Genomic DNA, 17513 nt, shown 5'->3' with positions numbered 1-17513 from the left:
CTGTCTCTCTATCTCACTGTCCACTCTGCCTGTCAAAAAAAAAAAAAATAATAATTAGGCCATGACACAGGCCCAAACCAGGACACAGCATCCCCCTAACTGAGCACGCACTGTTGGATACGGCTTCGTCTTACTGTCTCGTATCCCAGAGGGAGCATGCAGCACATGCTATCTGTCTGGTCCTCCAGGGACTCACAACTCTCATTTCCCACTGCCATGCATGTGCACGTGCACACACACACACACACACACACACAACATTGCAGGGAAAGCCTGTACGTACCCCCTGGAAGACTTGGAAGAAATTCTAGAGAATTTCTGTAGAATCGTGGATGGAGCTAAAAACAATTTGTTAGGAACAGCTCCATGCATACAGTTTTGGCCTCCAAAAACGTTTTCTCCCATGGGGATCCCAGCCCTGATGCAAGGAGTTACAGGGGCAGAGAAATTGTTTCTCCCTGTTTCTTTTATCAGTAAAGTCCCCGTGGTACTTGGTGGAGCTCTTTCCTGCTAGAAATGGAGGCAGTCAGGGTTGTGGAGTGAAGGAAAAAGTTAGGTGGAAGGAACAATACACCCATCCACTCATATTCATATTCATTGAGTACAAACATATTTAAGGGTCCTGTGGCTGCAGCAGATAACAAGAGCAGTCATAGAGTTTTACTGCTCTTCTACTTTCTCTCACATGGGTCAAGACCATAGGGCCAGGGCCAGGATATGGCACAGCAAGTTAAAGCCACCACTTGGTATGCCTGTATCCCAAATGGAAGTGCCTGGTTCAAGTCCTGACTGATCCACTTCTAGTCCAGCTCCCTGCTAATGTGCCTGGGAAAGCAGAGAAAGATGGCCCAACTGTTTGGGCCCCTGCACCCACAAGAGAGACCCAAAAGAAGTTTCTGGCTCCTGGCTTTGGCCTTGCCCAGCTCTGGGCATTGTAGCCATTTGGGGAATGAACCAGCAGATGGAAGCTCTGTGTGTGTGTGTCTGTCTGTCTGTCTGTCTGTCTTTCTCTCTGTAACTCTTTCAAATAAACAAATATATCTTTTTGTAAAAAAAAAAAGGTTTGATCCAGAATCCAATCAAAGCTGAAACATTGCATTTGGTTTTCATTTCTCTTCAGTCTCCTTTTAATGTAGGATTTTTTTTTTTGTCTAGAACTGTTGTTTTTGTTTGTGTGTTGTTGCTTTGTTTGGCTTTGGTTTGAGTTTTGTCTTTCATGGCACTACTATTTTTTTAAAGTTCACGGTATAGAAAATGCCACCATCTGGACCTTCCTGATGTTTCCTGAGGTTCCCCCAAGCAGATGTGTGTGACACATGTTGGGCGTGTTGGGCACAACACAGGTGATGTGTCCCCCTCCACTGCTTGCCTTTTGCCATTCTGACTCATTGCTGATGATGCGAGTTTGATCCCTCGGTTAAGGGAGCATCCTCCAGGGCCCTTCGCTGTAAGGCAGTTCTTTCCTCTGTCATTAGTGAGTGGTCAGCAGGTAACACCTCAAGGCTGTGTGACGATCCTGCTCAACCACCTTCCTCCTAACAGGCTGGCACCCACTGATGATGCAAGTTTGCTACTCTAGGAACTGTTTAGACATTTAATACTGCATGCAAGTGTGTGTGTGTGTGTGTGTGTGTGGACACACGAGTATATGAAAGAAAACTGCAAAGTCTGAAATCCATTCACAGTGACCAAACACAATAATAAATGGAACAAATATTTGGCAATTTATTCGCCCAGCCTCTAAGCAGGCTCGGTTCAGAAGTGACCCCACAGTGGAGACCTCCTAAGAGGAGGCTTCGGGGCACCCATCCTCAGCCTCCTGGGAGCATCAAGACAGGTCGGCTCCAAGGCAGGAACCAACCTTCCAGACAGAGACTTGATGAGAGCTTTCTGAACTTGGCTTAGCCCCTCACTTCTCTCCTCTCGGGAGTGTAAGAGGAGACGGCTGGATCTCCTCAAGCCAAACTCACTCAAGTGCCCAGCCCACCTGGAAGCCGACGTGTCTCCAATTTCCTTTCCTGTGCTCTCAGACAAGGAGACTCGGAGGCGCGGGGCCTGGTTGCCAGGCAGATGCTGTGGCCTGAATTATTGATGGCTGAATTCATCAGGCACACTGCCTTCACCCATCCCTTTGGGCTGTGTCCAGTTTATAGAAAAGCGGAGCCTCAAACAACCCCTCTTGGCCCAGAAGCTACTGTCTCCGGTCCAGATTCCTGTGGTTCATTTTCCTCTTCTGCAAAATAGGACCAACCGCTGCTACTGGTGTTCCTGGGTTGGAAAAAGCACAAAGTTACTCGTGCATCCTTTGACTGCCCCTCTGTACTCACAGCCACCCCTCGGCTTCCCAAACCCCGGCCAGTCACTAATTTGTTCTCCATCCATTCCTTCAAGGTGGGTTTGAATCCTTTCCATTTTAATCTGGCCCACCTCTTAAAGGAATGAATAACCCCCACCCCAAACAAGTGCATCTTGTCTTTCAGACTATCAAACACATCTCCCAAGATGGCAGCTCCCCGGGCTGTCATTCACACTTGCTCTTCACCCCTGCCTGACTGCACACCTGCGTCGCTGGTCACGGTTTACAGGCATGAGTTTGTCTTCTACCTTTCTTCCCCCTGCCATACGCACATCTTTTTGGAGAGCAGAAACTGGATCTTCTTCACGTATGTTTCCCTCACAAGGATGAATCCAATATTTCCCTGTACAGAATAGTCATGGACTAAATAGTGCATTTTCCTGCTTTCTGAAAAGCTATCTAAATATGCTATAAGAAAACAGTCAAGCACAACACGATTTTTAAAAAATAGACGAGAAAGTTGAAAAAAGCAGAAAGGTGCAGGTAGGGTAGTAAAATGAATCAGGGTGAGGTTGGTAGATTACGGAAAATAGCTCACTGCTCAGGGGGGATGCAGCTTTGACACTGACTTCCCAGGAACCAGTGGGAAGAGGGAAATGAAAAGAAAAATGTACAGTGTCTAGCATTTACTACGTCTTCCAAGTTTCCCACTCCTGTCTTTTAACAGACCCTGCCCATCAGAAGAAGAGACTGGGCCTGGGGAGTGAAATGACTTGGCCCAGGCTGCACAGCTGGAAAGGGACAAACAGAGGCCCAAGGCTCACGTCACTCATTCTTGCGTTTACTTGTATAACACTGGCTAAGCACCTCTGTACGCCAGGTCCTGTCCTCCCTACTATTCCAAATACATGTGGCCTGACTCAGTGGAGGAGATTCAAGTTCAAGTTGCCAAATCAAGCTACCCAGGCCGAATCTGTGGCTCCCACAGGAGAATTCCTTTCTTTACCACCTGCATGAGTGTCCCATGCATTTCCCAGTTCTACCTCTAATACGAAGGGGAATGGATAGAGGCAGGGGACCCTGAAGGACAGGCTAGGGGGAAAAAGCTGTCAGCAGGCAGAAGGGGGAGTTTCAGTGATGGCCCAGGTGCAGAGGGGCAGGAATAGTGAGAAGGGTGATAAAGGCAGGTGTGGGTGCGGGAAATAACCCCCTGACTTGGAATCAAGAGAACTCTGAGTCCTGACTCTGCTGTTGGCAGGCTGTATAAGCCCTTGGGTGTTCAGTTTCCTCATCTACAAAATGAAGCTAAGGGGTGTCCTACCTACGCCAAAGACTTATCCTGAAAATCAAATGAGATGTGCATTCACTCAGCGCTCAATGAGCACATACCATGTGCCAGACACTGTGCCAGGGACTTAAAATTCAGCAGTGAAATAGTGCAGATCTGGCTTCTGCCTTCATGGAACATATACTCCAACAGAGAAGACATGTATTAAATGAATAATAACCCAGAAATGTAGGATATATCACTTTCTTGCATAACACCCTTGACCATCTTCATGTTACTGTGAGATGATTCATGCCAGCTCTCTCTTTATTCCCCTCTGAACACCCCTATCATCTTTGGGTCCTCCAGCTCACTGGGCCCTTTGTCCATACCCCTACCTGGAACTGTTGTCCATTGGCTGGCTCCTCTCTTACCCTTTAGTTGTCAGACTTCCTTTGGGCACCCACCCAAGGTAGTTTCCTTCCCAGCATAGTTTCCTCTTTTTAATTCACTGCCTAGACCCACGTTTGTCTCATTTATAGTACTTAGATTCCTAGAGCCTAGCCTAGCACCTCTTATGTCCTAGGTATCCAATAACAATTCACTGAATGGATATATATGTTTACAAATGTATGGAGATGCAGTAGATGGATTGTAGACAAGAAAATATTCAGGGGCCGGCACTGTGGCATATTGGGTAAAGCCACCACCTGCAGTGTCAGCATCCCATATGAGCGCCAGTTCAAGTCCCAGCTGCTCCACTTCCGACACAGCTCTGCTATGACCTGGGAAAGCAGTGGAAGATGGCCTAAGTCCTTGGGCCCCTGCACCCATGTGGGAGACCCGGAGGAAGCTCCTGACTCCTGGCTTCAGATAGGCCCAGCTTTGGCTGCTGCAGCCATTTGGGGAGTGAACCAGCAGATGGAAGACTCTCTCTCTTCCCCCCCACCCCATCTCTCTTTAACTCTGCCTTTCAAATAAAAAATAAATAAATCTTTGAAAATAAATAAAGAAGGGCCGGCGCCGTGGCTCAACAGGCTAATCCTCCGCCTTGCGGCGCCGGCACACTGGGTTCTAGTCCCAGTCGGGGTGCCGGATTCTGTCCCGGTTGCCCCTCTTCCAGGCCAGCTCTCTGCTCTGGCCAGGGAGTGCAGTGGAGGATGGCCCAGGTGCTTGGGCCCTGCACCCCATGGGAGACCAGGAGAAGCACCTGGCTCCTGGCTTCGGATCAGCGCGATGCGCCAGCCACAGCGCGCCGGCTGCAGCATGCTGGCCGCGGCGGCCATTGGAGGGTGAACCAGCGGCAAAAGGAAGACCTTTCTGTCTCTCTCTCTCACTGTCCACTCTGCCTGTCAAAAAAAAAAAAAAAAAAAAAAAAAAAAAAAAAAAAAGAAAAGAAAAGAAAGAAAGAAAATATTGATGGTGATTGCCTTCAAGAAGGTAGGCCAAGAACCTGTTGCTTATTTTTTGTTGTTGGATTTTTACCCCTTGCATAAAACTTTATTTCAAAAAATAAATATTAAAAATAAGCATTACACATAGAGGGAGTTTCTTCCAATTGTGATAAGACCCACGAAATTTATAAACTGTCCACGTGATAAACTATTATTGACAGATTCATAGTCGGCTCTCAGAATGTTTGGTAACGCCAAGCTCCCCTGCCGTCTTTCGCTTCACTTTTCCTCTATTTATCTCTATTAAGTTGCCATGTGGCACATAGCTACACACTAACCTCTTACAGGTTTATATTTTATTTATTTTGTTCATCTGATTATCTTCCAACCCCCTCCCACTCACCTCACAAAAATGCAAACTCCGTGAGGACGGGGACGAATTTCTGTCTGTGTTGTGTCCCTGGCGCTTAGGGCCATGTCTGACATATAGGGACACTCAATAAATATTTAAAGAGCGAATGAACAACTCAACACTGAATGAAGGCACGCATGAAAAAGCGAATTCTCAGTCATCAGGAGGATGAGGCGTTGTGGGGAGTGGGACAGCCTGCGACGGCAGAGGCGACTGGGGCCAAGGAATGGGGTCCTCAGGGCACCCTCGGACACATGCAGCGACCCGGGCTCCTTTCCCGACCAGTACCAAGTCGCTTAGCAACCCGCCGCCCTGCCCTCCGCCACCGCTAGAGGGCGAGCGGGCGGGGACACGTGAACGCGCGCGTGTGCGTGCGTGCGTGGGCGCGCTCGTGCGCGGCGCGCGGCGGCGAGGAAGGCACGTCACTTCCTGTTTCTTTAGGGGAACGTGGCTTTCCCCGCAGCGCCCGTGTCTCCCTCTGCGTTGGTGCTGCAGCGGCTGGAGCTGGAGTCGGATCCCCAGCGCAGCCTCGCCATGGACTCGGCCCTCAGCGACCCGCATAACGGCAGCGCCGAGACTGGCAGCCCAGCCAACGGCACGACGCGGCCGCCTTCCACGCCCGAGGGCATCGCGCTGGCCTACGGCAGCCTCCTGCTCATGGCGCTGCTGCCCATCTTCTTCGGCGCCCTGCGCTCGGTGCGCTGCGCCCGCGGCAAGGTAGGGTCGGCGGCGAAACCGGGCGCTCTCCGCTCCTGTCCCAGACACGCCCGGCACGGACCGGTCCTTTCCCAGGCGGGACGGTCAGCAATGGTCACCACCGTTCCCTCCACCCCGCGCCCGCATCCTGACACCTTCCTCAAACAGGAGTTGGTTTCCACCCCGACCCGGACGCTGACACAGGCCTCCCGGTGCGTCCCGCCGCGGTTAGGGGCGCTGGGGGCCCGACCCTCGCACTGCGGGGGCCCAGCCGAGCCGGCCCCACCCTCCCTCTGGGACATCCCACCTGGGACAGGCACCCCATCCCAGACTCCGGGCCCGCCCCCATCTGATCCGCAGAGCTCTTGTTGGGCGTCCATCAGGAGTCCTGCCTCCCTCCGCCCCACGGCCAGTTCCAGCATCCAGATCCAGTCCCGTCTCACTGGAATCGTGCTCCCCTAAACCCCCGTCCCAGGCCCTCCACAGCAGTGACCCCAGGAAAACAGCCTCAGCCCAAACCCCACCTTTTTTTTTTTTCCTTTGTGTTCTGAAATTGATTCCAGTTAGCTGGGTCCTCAGAAACTGGAAGCTGGATACCTCTACTCTTGAACCCAGCGTAAACCCCTTACTTTGTTGGCTTCTGCTTCCTGACCGCTCATCAGCTTTGAACCTAAACCAGCCAAAGGCCAGATCCCGTCCCTGACCCCTTCCCACCCCAGCCCCTGCCTCTGCCTCAGAGGAGCCCCTCTCCCCTTCCCCTACTGCCATCCCCCCTCCAGCCTAGGCCTGCCGACTGAACTGAGCCCCCGCTGGCCTCTCTCGCAAGACTGGGCCAGCCCCCATCCCTGGCCTGCCTTGGTCTCTGTCCCATTGGATACCTGAGAGGACTCCAACACCTTCCACTGCCTGTGGCCATTGCCCCAGTCGCTTCTCATCTGGCACTCTTCCTCCCCACCCACCCCAACCTGCCCTCCTGTGGCTTCTCAGACCTGAAGTTGGACCCAAGAGGAAGCTGGCTTACCAAACAGGGCAGGCCCACAGAGCAGCTGCCGCTTTGGAAACTGCTCGAGTTGAGGTTCTCGTAGCAATACCAAGCTTGAGCAGCAGCTGGGGCTCACCTCCTTTCTTCCCCGGGAGCAGAGCGCGCCACTGCCGCCTGGCTGTCCGTGGTCAGGCAGGGCTTAGGCTGAGAGGCTGTGACCCCTTTCAGGCGACCTTAAGTCTCTGCCGTGCCTGTGTGAGGCACACGTTCCATGCAGAAAGACCTTCTGAATAGACCAGGACAGGGGAGGCAGCATGACCTGAGTTTGGGCAGTTCCCCCTGAGTGGCTGCCCCTGTCTGAGTTCTCCTTGGCACGTGCTGCCCAAGGATCACCCATCTCTTCAGAGCACACCTTCCGGGTAGCACTAGTTCCTGGACTGTCGCTCTTTGCTAGAGTGAAGAACCCTGCGAGGGCTGACGAGGTCAGAGCCCTGGCCGGGGGAAGAATGACCTGGTCTGTGCTTGCAATGCGAGCGATGCTGCAGGATTCAGGGAGAGGGGTCGAGCATGTGTGCAGCAGGGACACAGAGAGCCGGGGAAGCAGGAAGGTGCCAGGCAGGTCAGGAAGCAGTGGAGGTCTGGTGTGGACGGGGCAGGAGGCGTGGACAGAAGAGAGTGTTAGTACTGAAGTGCCTCCCGGGAGCATGTCCTGCCGAGCGGCGGCCTGGGACACTGGGAGATCACGGCCAGCACCTGGCCTTTAGCAGCCGGGGTGCCCAGGGCACCTGAGTGTGGCAGGCAGCCCGATTCATTGTCCTCGTCGCGCAGGACAAGAAACTGAAGGCCAAGGACTGACTGCCGAAGGCGGCAGGACCGGGTGTGCCTGGTGCTGCTGCAGGGCTCGCTCAGCATCGGCGCCTCTGAAGACCCCTGACAGCACACTTCGGCCTAGGAGCAGGGCAGGCCAGAGACGTCCTTCCCTACCGTGAGCTCATTCCAAGCTTGCTCACTTGGCAAAGGGAAAAGTCGGTGTGGGGACCCAGGGACCTGGGCTGCCCGCTGTGTTAGACCCCAAAGCCAGCCGAGAAGAGGGCGTGTGAGGATAGGACTCGCCCAGGGGTGGGAGTGTCCGAGACAGCAGAGCTCAGGTGGGGTTTTGGGGGTGAGGAGGTGGAGCGTGCGGGAACGGGGCAGGGGGAAGGAGCCCTCAGAGCAGCAGGCGCCTGGTGCCCAGCCCGTCAGACACCTTCCCCTGGGAGGGAGTGAGTGTGGCCACGCAGGGTTGGTGCCATGGCCCTTGACCTGAGCACAGAGGAGCCCCTGCACCAAAAGACTACGAGGGCCTGCTCTGTGCCTTGCCAAAGAGAAACAGAGGTGTGCCCAGCCGCCAGCTGGATGGAGTCTGGTGCAGCTCCAGAGCCGGCAGCAGTGGCATGTGTGAATGGGTGAGACCTGAGCGGGCACCACAGAGGGCGGGCAGGAGACAGGAAGATGCCGGGGAGCCTGTGGGATCCGGGGCTGGCATCCGCTTGTAGTTACAGCAGCACCGCGCCCCGTGAGGAGTTCAGCGCAGAGGCAGAAGGGAGCGCCTCCTCGGTCCTCTTCCTTGGAAAAGCCCAGCCAGCTGTTTAGTGTGTCACATCCCGGGATGTTTTTTGTGGACGTGTGTTGTATGTGCCTGTGTGTATGTAGATGGGTGAATTTGTTTTGTCAAGATGGAACAGTGCAGTACTTACTGCTCTGTATCTTGATTTTGTTGTCCTTTTACAATGTGTCCTGGTCCTTTTCCTGTGTTAACACTTGTAGCTTTGCCACATCTTTTCTTTAAAAAAAAAAAAAAAAGATTTATTTATTTATTCGAAAGTCAGAATTATGCAGAGAGAGGAGAGGCAGAGAGAGAAGAGAGAGGTCTTCATCTGATGGTTCACTCCCCATGTGACCACAACGGCCAGAGCTATGCCGATCAGGAGCCAGGAGCTTCCTCCGGGTCCCCCATGCGGGTGCAGGGGCCCAAGGACTTGGGCCATCTTCTACTGCTTTCCCTGGCCATAGCAGAGAGTTGGATGGGAAGTGGAGCAGACGGGACTCGAACCGGCGCCCTTATGAGATGCTGGCGCTTCAGGTCAGGGTATTAACCCACTGTGCCACAGCACCAGCCCCTGCCACATCGTTTCATGGCAGGAGAGTGGGAGATAAGGGAATACACGTCCATGGTTCAGGATTCAGATGCTCAGGAGCGCAGTCTCCCACCGCAGCTGCCCTCCGCACAGGCAGCCCCTGTCACCTGCCCTAGCTAGTCATCCAGAGGTTTTGTCCTTCACACGTAAACAAGTATGGCTTTAGCTCCATTTTTGTTCTGTAGACTCTGTGTTTTGCACCGTGGCCCTTTTTCACCACCTATCCCTGTGTTGGAGGTCAGACCAGGCCAGTCTGTGTAGTACTTCTTCAGCAAAGGAGGGGGAGCCTGCCTGCACCCCCCAGTTTAAAGTGCAGGTTCTCAAAGCGTGGTCACCGCAGGGCGGCATCAGCATCCGCATCACTGGGGAGCATGCCAGAACCAGATTGGGAACCAGAAACTGGAGGGGGGCCCAGCTGTACATGTTTTAACAAGCCCTCCTGACCCATACCCGAGTGTGAAAACAGCAGGTTTAGAGGCCTCCATTAGTCATTTAGGTTACCCGAGTCTTTGGCTGCCACAAGCCATGCTGAAATTAATGTTCATATCCATTTTGCTACTTTCCATTTGTGTATTTAATGTTTCTCACAGTTGATTGCTGGGTCAAAAGCTATGTGCTTTTTATTTAGATTTTACAATTGATCCATCATCGAGGCTGTATTCGTTCATCCTGCCACCAGCAGTGGCCCTGATTTCATGCTTAATGGCTGCATTCTGGTCCATTCTCCGGGGCAGTTTGGGGCAGGCTTGTGGTGCAGTCAGGTGTGGGCTGTAGAAAGGGCCCGTGGCACCATAGGTGGTAGGAGGAGGAGGGTGTGGTGGTGGCGACTGGGGTAAGCGGTGAGCTCAGGAAATGTTCAGGAAGTAGAATCTTTGTGAGGTGAGAGGTGTGGTGGTGAGGACAGGGCCCCCGGGGTCCCCAGCGGGGATGGCTGAGTAAGAGTGCTCCAGGAATTCCAGGTGGTATCTAGGGCATGGCCTGGAAGCAGCGCTCCCAGCCCTCTTGCCAATGGCTGGGAGCTGGGCATCTGTCTTCCCTTCCTGCCTTTGCTTCTGCCCTGATAACTCGGGTATCTCAAATGTCACTGGAAACTGAATTGTTTCTGCTATGTGTGTCAGCTTTTTTCCCTACTCTTTGTGTTCCAAGAGCTATTGTATTTGCATAGACGCATGGTTAAAAAATCCGAGTCGTATTTGTAGAGAACCCCAACAACTTTTAGTATTCTTGTGGTTGCAAAGATCAGCTCTTCCATTACTTTCAGGATTTTGTTCTCAGAAAGGTCAGAGGTCCCCTAAGCATCTTGTCACACTTTGCCAGAAATTTGCAAATAAGAAAGAGTTCTTAGGAAATAGTAGCCAAGTATCTAGACCCTGAAACTAGACCGCCTCGATCTAGAGCCTGGCTCTGCCGCTCAGCTGTGTGGCACTCAGCAAGTTAACTCAACTCTCTAAGCCTCAGTGTCCTCATCTGTGCAATGGAGCTATTAAAAGTCCCTGTTTCGTGGGGTTTTGTGAGGCTGAAATCACATAAAGTGCCTAGAACACAGCGAGGTGCCTCAGTCGCCATCTGTGTTGCCCACACTGCTATTACTGTCCGTCAGATTTCAGATCTGCTCTGACTCGACGAGACAGCCAGGGATACTTCTGACCGTCACCCACGGAGGAGGCCGAGTCCTCTGCTCGCTGGAGCTTCCATCCAACCTTGGTTTGTCATCGAATCGTATTAAGCCTCTTCCTGCTCTGGCTACAGGGCTGACCTGAATGGGGTGTGTGGAAGCGCGCTGTAGCACTGGCTGGAAAGGGAAGCCACTGGGGCTGGCGCTCCGGCACAGCGGGTTAAAGCCCTGGCCTGAAGCGCCAGCATCCCTTATGGGCGCAGGTTCTAGTCCTGGCAGTTCCTCTTCCAATCCAGCTCTCTGCTATAGCCTGGGAAAGCAGTAGAAGATGGCCCAAGTCCTTGGGCCTCTGCACCCACGTGGGAGGCCTGGAAGAAGCTCCTGGCTTCGGATCAGCGCAGCTCCGGCCATTGCGGCCATCTGGGCAGTTAACCAGTGGGTAGAAGACCTCTCTCTCTCTACCTCTCTCTCTCTACCTCTCTCTGTAACTCTTTCAAATAAGTAAAATAAATCCTTAAAAAAAGAAAAAAGAAAGTGAAGCCACAAAGGTTTTTTTTTTTTTTTTCAAGATTTTATTTATTTGAGAGGTAGAATTACAGACAGTGGGAGAGAAAGAGACAAAAAGGTCTTCTGCTGGTTCACTCCCCAAATGACTGCAACAGCTAGAACTGCGCCCATCTGAAGCCAGGAGCCAGGAGCTTCGTTCTTAGAAGAGGAGCAGCCAGGACTCAAACCTGTGTCCATATGAGATGCTGGCACCACAGGCAGAGGATTAACCTACTGCACTGCAGCGCCAGCCCCAGTGTTTTTGTTTTCTTTTTAAAGATTTATTTTAGGGCTGGCACTGCAGCTCACTAGGCTAATCCTCCGCCTGTGGCGCCGGCACTCCAGTTCTAGTCCCTGTTGGGGCGCTGGTTCTGTCCCAGTTGCTCCTCTTCCAGTCCAGCTCTCTGCTGTGGCCCAGGAAGGCAGTGGAGGGTGGCCCAAGTGCTTGGGCCCTGCACCCACATGGGAGACCAAAAAGAAGCTTCTGGCTCCTGGCTTTGGATCAGCGCAGCTCCAGCTGTTGCAGCCATTTGGGGAGTGAACCGGCAGAAGGAAGACCTTTCTCTCTGTCTCTCTCACTGTCTAAATCTGCCTGTCCAAAAAAAAAAAAAAAAAAAATTTCTTTTATTTATTTGAAAGAGTTACAGACAGAGGTAGAGACAGAGAAAGAGGTCTTCTATCCGCTGGTTCACTCCACAGATGGCTACAACAGCTGAGAGCTGATCCGAATCCAGGAGCCAGGAGCTTCTTCTGGGTCTCCCACTTGGGTGCAAGGGCCCAAGCACTTGGGCCATCTTGCACTGCTTTCCCAGGCCATAGCAGAGAGCTGGATTGGAAATGGAGCAGCTAGGACTAGAACCGTCGCCCATATGGGGTGCCGGTGCTTCAGGCCAGGGCTTTAACCTACTGCGCCACAGCACTGGCCCCATCCACAAAGCTCTGTATGGATTGTAAGGACGCTAAGCCTCAGATGGGCAGGTCCTTTTGCCTGAGAAGCACTCCACTTCTTGTACCATAAGCAGGCTCGTCCTGCACACCAGACCCTGTGTGTGGGGTCTGCCAGCCTGGCCAACGTGGCATGGCGACTGCTTCAGCTGCCCCCGACCTGCGGTACCTGCAGAAGTGCACGCAGCTTAGGTGAAGGCACAGGGCCAAGTGCTACCAATATGGACATTAGAATCCCCACAGTTCACTTTACAACTGAGAAAATCTAGGTGCTGAGAGAGCAAATGACTTTCCCAAGGTCCCACGGCTTGGAGGAAGCCGAGCTGGGAGTCAGCCGGGGCTTGCTGACCTCAGAACGCTCTCTCACGGCCGGGTGCCATCCCGGGCATCACGCAGGTGTACCTGGCCGCTGCGCCACGTGTCACTGTGCTGCAGTGTTGTTTACACAGGATCTTAGCCTGTGCACTCTTGAAGGTCAGGCAGGAGCTACCTCGTTTATTTTTGTACCTACACTACTGCTACCCAAGAAAAGTACTGAAATTTTGGAGGTGCACAGAGGGGGTGAGGAGCTTGTCCAAGTCCCACAGCACACTGCTGCCAAAAGCAGAAACCAAGGGCTGGCAGAGAAGCGGGAAGGAAGGAAACTGGGCCCGTTGGTGTCGGTATTGCTCACCTGCCCCACCCCCACCTCCTGGCCCAGCGGCCAGAGAGTGACTCACCCGAGCTTCCTCCAGAGGGGAGGCTCTGCCTTCCAGCGCTGGCCTGGGCCGCCTCGCGGGCCCTATGTACATGAGGACCTGGGGATCTGGTTACCCACCACCTCCCGTGCCTCACTGTGCTCACAGAGCCTTACGTGTCGGGCTCTTCCAGGTCCCTTATGTCGTTTGGTTCAAGCCCCTTGGCCCTTTTTCAAGGTAAGTAAAGGCAGAGGTTTTCATGTGAAGCCTCTGTGAGCAAATGACTTGCCTGTTAGCAAGCCATGAACAAGGCAGTGAGCGCCTAGGTTGTCTTCTATGCATCAGTTTTGCTTATGTGTCAATTGTATCTGTAGGAAAGAGCCCCAGAAGTGGAATTGCTTGGCCAAAGAGAATGCATGTTGTGGTTTTGACACTTCTTGCCAGATTGCTGATTCGTGCCCGTCATCAGTGTCAGAGACTCCTCTTCCCCACAGCCTCACCACCTCGATGTGTGACCAAATGCATGGTGCACTTTAATTTGAATTTTCCTTATTAAGAGTGAGAGTGAACATTTTCCCCCTATGGTTGAGCTATTTATAATCCCTATTCTGTACATCTTCTCTTTGTTTGCTGGGGGTGTGTGCAAATTATGATTTGCCACATCCTGCTAAATTGTCCCCTCAGAAAGGCCGGACAGGTTTGTACTCGATCCGGAGGTACACACCCCCAGTCCCCTAGCTGCCTCTCCTGGGCATCATTGTGTAGGCTTGCTGCTCTGTGCCCCTGTCTCTTTCCCCTCTTGCAGCCTTCCACCCTGGGGCTTTAGGGCCTCATTCTGCCAAAATCTGCCCTCTCCAGACGGCTCCCCTCTTAGCTTGTTTTTCCTGTTGGGTTTTAAGTGTCATTTATTAGCCAGACTGTGGTAGATGCCACACCTGTGTGTGATTCCTTCTCCCAGGGACGCTGGTGCCTTATCCACAAAGTAGACATGGTGACATTGGAATCCTGGCACTGTGATGAGCCTGTAGCTGTTGTGGAGAGAATTCACTGAGGCGTGAGCGGAAGTCTAATCAGGCATTGCTAGTACTTTTGGTGGCTATGATATAAAATAGTCGGGGAATAGGCTTGTCCTAGCAGGGGAACCTGGAAGGGCTTCATGGCGAGGACATTTGCTGGGCCCCTGAGGACTGAGAGTGTGAGGAGGGCGTTCTGAGCCTGGAAGCTTTTGACTACAAACTTAAATCAGGATTACAGGGGTAGACTTTAGCCTAGCGTTTATGATGCCTGCATTCCCTATTGCAGTACCCAGGGTCAATCCCTGACTCCAGTTTCTTGCTAATGTAGAAAGAAATCTAAACCAGGCTTACATGACCATCAATGAATGCTCATCAGAAAGTCTTATATGTGAGGAAGGCATTGTGGCACAGCAGATATAGTCACCACGTGGCATGTCTGCATCCCATTGTAGAGTGTCTGATCCAAGTCTCAACAGCTCCACTTCCCGCCCAGCTCCTGCTGATGCACCTGGGAGGCAGCCGATGATGACTCAAGTACTCGTGCCCCTGCCTGGTGGAGCTGCTGGCTCCCGGCTTCAGCCTAATCCAGCCCTGGCTGTTACAGGCATTTGGGGAGGAGTGAACCAGCAGTGGGAGGTCTGTCTCTCTCTCTCTTTCTGCTTTTCAAATAAATAAAAAATAAACATTTTAAAAGTCTTATGACATGAAGCAGATATAATTCCCATGTTGCACTATTACTTCATTTTCAGTTCTTTTCCATTATTTTGATTTCATTTAATTCTTTTTGTAAACATTTATCCTTTGTCAGCTCTTTACTTACATCAGATTCTTGCCAACTGTAGCATCTGCCATTGTAAACTTGATTGTGGCTTTTATATTTTTTAAAAATTTATTTTATTTTTGAAAGGGTTACAGAGACAGAGGTTTGGGGCTGGCTCCATGGTGCCGGTATCCCATATGGGCACCGGTTCTAGTCCCAGCTGCCCCTCTTCCAATCCAGCTCTCTGTTATGGCCTGGGAAAGCAGTAGAAAATGGCCCAAGTCCTTGGGCCCCTGCATTCACATAGAAGACAAGGAAGAAGCCCCTGGCTTCTGGCTTCGGATTGGTGCAGCTCTGGCCATTGTGGCCTTCTGGGGAGTGAACTAAAGGAAGACTTTCTCTCTGTCTCTCCCTCTCACTGTCTATAACTCTGCCTCTCAAATAAATAAGTAAAATCTTAAAAAAAAAAAAAAAGAGAGAGAGAGAGAGAGGTCTTCCATCCGCTGGTTCACTCCCCAGATGGCTGCAACGGCTGGAGCTGAGCCAATCCAGAGCCAGGAGCTTCCTCTGGGTCTCCCATGTGGGTGCAGGGGTCCAAGCACTTGGGCCATCTTCTACTGCCCTACCAGACCATAGCAGAGAGCTGGATCGGAAGAGGAGCCAGCCAGGTCTCGAACCAGTGCCCATATGGGATGCCGGCGCTGCAGGCCAGGGCTTTAACCCACTATGCCACAGCACCGGCCCTGTGGCTTTTATTCTTACCATGTTCAGGTCTCTCCCAGTCAGATTTCAGTTTGATCAAGATTTTCTCTCCTTGCATTTGGTGACTTCTCAAGTGCCATTTCAGCCATAGGCAGTTGTTTGTGTCAGTTCATAAAATTCACTACCTGTTGGATAAAAGATTAATCGTATTTCCTTCTTAGAAGATCTATAAGAAAATTGGGAACAGTTCTCATGAGGGCTGGGCCTGCCCCTTTGTCACTAGTTGCCGGGTTTTTTGTTTTGTTTTGTTTGTTCTGGTTATTACATATTAGGACTGCCCCTGCCATAACCCTCTGCCCAGATGTACACACCCTGCGTTCTCTGGACTGTCTCCATCAGCGTCCAGTCTTTGAAGTGGCAGAACGGCAGGATCCAAGTATCTTGTCCCTGGGGCAGACGGGTAGGCAGCGTTGCCAGCAGAGGAAACAGCATCCGCAGAAGCCTTGAGGCAGGAAAACATGGTTAGTCTGGGGCCCCTGACGACCAGGCTGGTGGGGAGTGGGGACCAAGATGAGTGAGTGTCTCTGTGAGCCGGAACCAAGCCCCAGCTCAGCCAGGTCTCTCTTCTCTCCTCTAGAACGCCTCGGACATGCCTGAAACCATCACCAGCCGAGACGCTGCCCGCTTCCCCATCATTGCCAGCTGCACCCTCTTGGGGCTCTACCTCTTTTTCAAGGTAAGTCTTGACCTCTTATTGTGTCATTTGGTTTAAATGACTTTATTTTGCTTTGTTTTATTTTTCCCATCACAGGAGCCATGCATGTTCATTTGTAGAAAATAAAAAGCAGGGGAAACTAATTGATTGACGCATAGATCGGATACCAGGGTCAAGCACCGTCAGTGTCCAGGACCCTTTCCCTCCAGTCTTTGTTTTCTCCATGTACTTTTGGTTTGTTTTTGTGATCTCAGTTTGGTTTCACTGTACTGTTGACGTTGGGGTGGGGATGTGTCTCAGACATACCTCTGCCGTACTAATTGCCTTTTTTTTTTAATTTATCGAGGTTTATTTTCCCAATAAAAGTTACACAGGCTCAGTGTTGAAAAGCTGGAAAACTCAGAAAAGTAAAAAGGGGGAAACAGCAGTCATCCAAAACCCCACCAGAGACAGCCCCAGTTTCCCTCTGGAGGTGTGTCCTTCCACTGTTTCTCCCCGTGCATGTCCCCACAGCCAGGCCCCGCGGTGTGTTCAGTGCGTAGCTGCTTTTCTCACCCTACATTAATGACATCATGAGCATTTTCTCATGTTACTGCGAACTCTCCTTCTAACTTTTTAAAAAAGATAACTACTATTTTCTGATTATACAAGTAATGCATACAGAAAACAATGTCAAGTGAGAGAAAAACAAATCCACACAATGCAGAAGTAGTCACTGTTAACATTCTGACATATCTCTTTTCAGGTTTTTAGTAGCATGTTTATTAGCATAATTATAACTGTAATATTTTATTTTTTGGAGTTTCATTTTTGTTGTTGGGTTTCTAGGATTCTTTTTTGTTTTTTGTTTTTGTTTTTGATTTTGGAGGTAGAGCACACTTCCTTTTGCTGATTCATTTCCCAGGTACCCGCAACAGCCAGGGTGGGCCAAGACTGGAACCACAATGCACTCAGTTACTTGAGCCATCACCTGCTGCCTCCCAGGGTCCACATTGGCAGGAAGCTGGAGTCGGGAGCTAGCACCGGGAATCGAACTGCCAGTGTGGGACACAGATGCCAACCACGAGGCCAAATGCCCTCCCTCTTCTCGTTTTCTGGAGTTTGGGGAGCATTTTTGGTTTTTGTCTTTTTAAGATTTATTTATCTGTATATTTATTTTGAAGGCAGATTGACAGAGAAGGAGAGACAATCTCCCATCCAATGGTTCACTCCCTAAATACCCACAAAAGCTGGGGATAAAGCAGGCCAAAGTCAGTAGCCAGGAACTCCGTCTGGGTCTCCTGTGTACGTGACAGGAACCCAAGTGCTTGGGC

The 17513-nt window shown here is 51.6% G+C and overlaps 1 protein-coding gene across 3 annotated transcripts in view; it reads left to right on the top strand.

Moving 5' to 3' along the window:
* The first annotated feature begins 5808 nt into the window (after positions 1 to 5808).
* HM13 (histocompatibility minor 13) overlaps positions 5809 to 17513 on the top strand; it is a 42726-nt gene continuing 31021 nt past the window's right edge. For all 3 annotated transcript variants that reach the window (XR_516645.5, XM_002710863.6, XM_002710862.6), the window contains exons 1-2: positions 5809 to 6086; positions 16123 to 16221. Coding sequence is in view for 2 of the 3 variants with exons in the window: in XM_002710863.6 (XP_002710909.1) it covers positions 5904 to 6086; positions 16123 to 16221 (282 nt within the window). In the remaining variant the exon portion in view is untranslated. The remainder of the gene's footprint in view (positions 6087 to 16122; positions 16222 to 17513) is intronic.

This window comes from Oryctolagus cuniculus, chromosome 11, assembly GCF_051225735.1.
Source record: "Oryctolagus cuniculus isolate XC-2025 breed Fujian yellow rabbit chromosome 11, ASM5122573v1, whole genome shotgun sequence".
Lineage (NCBI taxonomy): Eukaryota > Metazoa > Chordata > Mammalia > Lagomorpha > Leporidae > Oryctolagus > Oryctolagus cuniculus.
Note: the sequence above shows the minus strand (reverse complement) of the source record. Positions and strands in the feature narration are given on the sequence as shown.